This window comes from Penaeus vannamei, chromosome 15 (assembly GCF_042767895.1).
Source record: "Penaeus vannamei isolate JL-2024 chromosome 15, ASM4276789v1, whole genome shotgun sequence".
In the NCBI taxonomy this organism is placed as follows: Eukaryota; Metazoa; Arthropoda; class Malacostraca; order Decapoda; family Penaeidae; genus Penaeus; species Penaeus vannamei.
In genome coordinates this window covers 42,943,852-42,946,351 of record NC_091563.1, presented here as the reverse complement: position 1 = coordinate 42,946,351, position 2,500 = coordinate 42,943,852, and the positions used below count along the sequence as shown (strand labels likewise).

The 2,500-nt window shown below is 55.2% G+C and overlaps 2 protein-coding genes across 2 annotated transcripts in view; one reads left to right on the top strand and one right to left on the bottom strand.

Annotated features, from left to right (window-relative positions):
- Window positions 1–2,500, top strand: part of LOC113809870 (treacle protein-like) — a gene marked incomplete in the record, with an annotated part of 572,063 nt that overhangs the window by 91,584 nt on the left and 477,979 nt on the right.
- The window catches only part of LOC138864234 (mucin-21-like), a 7,794-nt gene that overhangs the window by 2,955 nt on the left and 2,339 nt on the right, over window positions 1–2,500 (bottom strand). The window contains 4 exon segments of the mRNA XM_070130884.1: window positions 1–36; window positions 134–638; window positions 745–1,260; window positions 1,493–1,963. The exon segment at window positions 1–36 is cut by the window's left edge and continues 553 nt beyond it. Of these exon segments, the coding sequence (XP_069986985.1) occupies window positions 1–36; window positions 134–638; window positions 745–1,260; window positions 1,493–1,963 (1,528 nt within the window).

Below are 2,500 nucleotides of genomic sequence, written 5' to 3'. Positions count from 1 at the left end.
ACCGGACTCTAACTCACCGGACGCTGACTCACAGGACTCTAACCCACCGGACTCTGACTCACCGGACTCTGACACACCGGACGCTGACTCACAGGACTCTAACTCACCGGACGCTGACTCACAGGACTCTAACCCACCGGACTCTGACTCACCGGACTCTGACACACCGGACTCTGACTCACCGGACTCTAACTCACCGGACGCTGACTCACAGGACTCTAACCCACCGGACTCTGACTCACCGGACTCTGACACACCGGACGCTGACTCACAGGACTCTAACTCACCGGACGCTGACTCACAGGACTCTAACCCACCGGACTCTGACTCACCGGACTCTGACTCACCGGACTCTGACTCACCGGACTCTGACTCACCGGACTCTGACTCACCGGACTCTAACTCACCGGACTCTGACTCACCGGACTCTAACTCACCGGACTCTGACTCACCGGACTCTGACTCACCGGACGCTGACTCACAGGACTCTAACCCACCGGACTCTGACTCACCGGACTCTAACTCACCGGACGCTGACTCACAGGACTCTAACCCACCGGACTCTGACTCACCGGACTCTAACTCACCGGACGCTGACTCACAGGACTCTAACCCACCGGATTCTGACTCACCGGACTCTGACACACCGGACTCTGACTCACCGGACTTCACCATCTATTCCGACTCGTACCGGACGCTGACTCACAGGACTTGACTGACTTAACCCACCGGACTCTGACTCACCGGACTCTAACTCACCGGACGCTGACTCACAGGACTCTAACCCACCGGATTCTGACTCACCGGACTCTGACACACCGGACTCTGACTCACCGGACTCTAACTCACCGGACGCTGACTCACAGGACTCTAACCCACCGGACTCTGACACACCGGACTCTGACACACCGGACTCTGACTCACCGGACTCTAACTCACTGGACGCTGACTCACAGGACTCTAACCCACCGGACTCTGACTCACCGGACTCTAACTCACCGGACGCTGACTCACAGGACTCTAACCCACCGGACTCTAACTCACCGGACGCTGACTCACAGGACTCTAACCCACCGGACTCTGACTCACCGGACTCTGACACACCGGACTCTAACTCACCGGACGCTGACTCACAGGACTCTAACCCACCGGACTCTGACTCACCGGACTCTAACTCACCGGACGCTGACTCACAGGACTCTAACCCACCGGACTCTGACTCGCCGGACTCTGACACACCGGACTCTGACTCACCGGACTCTAACTCACCGGATCGACTCACAGGGACTCTAACTCACCGGAACTCGCTGACCTAACTCACAGGACTCTAACCCACCGGACGCTGACTCACAGTTGACCTCTAACTCACCGGACGCTGCCCACTCACAGGACTCTAACTCACCGGATCGCCTGACTCACAGGACTCTAACTCACCGACTTCAATCACCGGACGCTGACTCACAGGACTCTAACCCACCGGACTCTGACTCACCGGACTCTAACTCACCGGACGCTGACTCACAGGACTCTAACCCACCGGACTCTGACTCGCCGGACTCTGACACACCGGACTCTGACTCACCGGACTCTAACTCACCGGACGCTGACTCACAGGACTCTAACTCACCGGACGCTGACTCACAGGACTCTAACCCACCGGACGCTGACTCACAGGACTCTAACTCACCGGACGCTGACTCACAGGACTCTAACTCACCGGACGCTGACTCACAGGACTCTAACTCACCGGACGCTGACTCACAGGACTCTAACCCACCGGACTCTGACTCACCGGACTCTAACTCACCGGACGCTGACTCACAGGACTCTAACCCACCGGACTCTGACTCGCCGGACTCTGACACACCGGACTCTGACTCACCGGACTCTAACTCACCGGACGCTGACTCACAGGACTCTAACTCACCGGACGCTGACTCACCGGACTCTACCTCACCGGACTCTGACTCACCCCGGGACACGAATTCTTCAACACAATACCTGGTGCTGTTGGCTCGCTCGTCCTCGGTCTCGTTACGAGGGGGGGGGGCGGTCGCGTCGGGTAGCCTGGTTCTCTCTCTCTCTTTCTTTCTATTTTTTTTCTTTACTTCTCTCTCTTGCTCTTTCTCTTTCTCTTTCTCTTTCTCTTCTTCTTCTTCTCATCTTTCTCTGTCTCTGTATCTCGTCTCTGTCACTTTCTCTCTCTCTCTTCTTCTTCTTCTTCTTCTTCTTCTTCTTCTTCTTCTTCTAATTCTTCTTCTTCTTCTTCTTCTTCTTCTTCTTCTTCTTCTTCTTCTTCTTCTTCTTCTCTCTTCTTCTTCTTCGTCTCAATTTCTCTCTCTCTTCTCTCCCTCTCCTCCTCACTCCACTCTTTCTCCCTCTCTCTCTCCACACTTCTCTGTGATATACATTGCACAGAGTGAAGGGATATAGAGTTATGAGTGAGAGGGAGAGAGAGAGAGAGAGACAGGGAGAGAAAGAAAGAGAGAAAGAAAGAGAG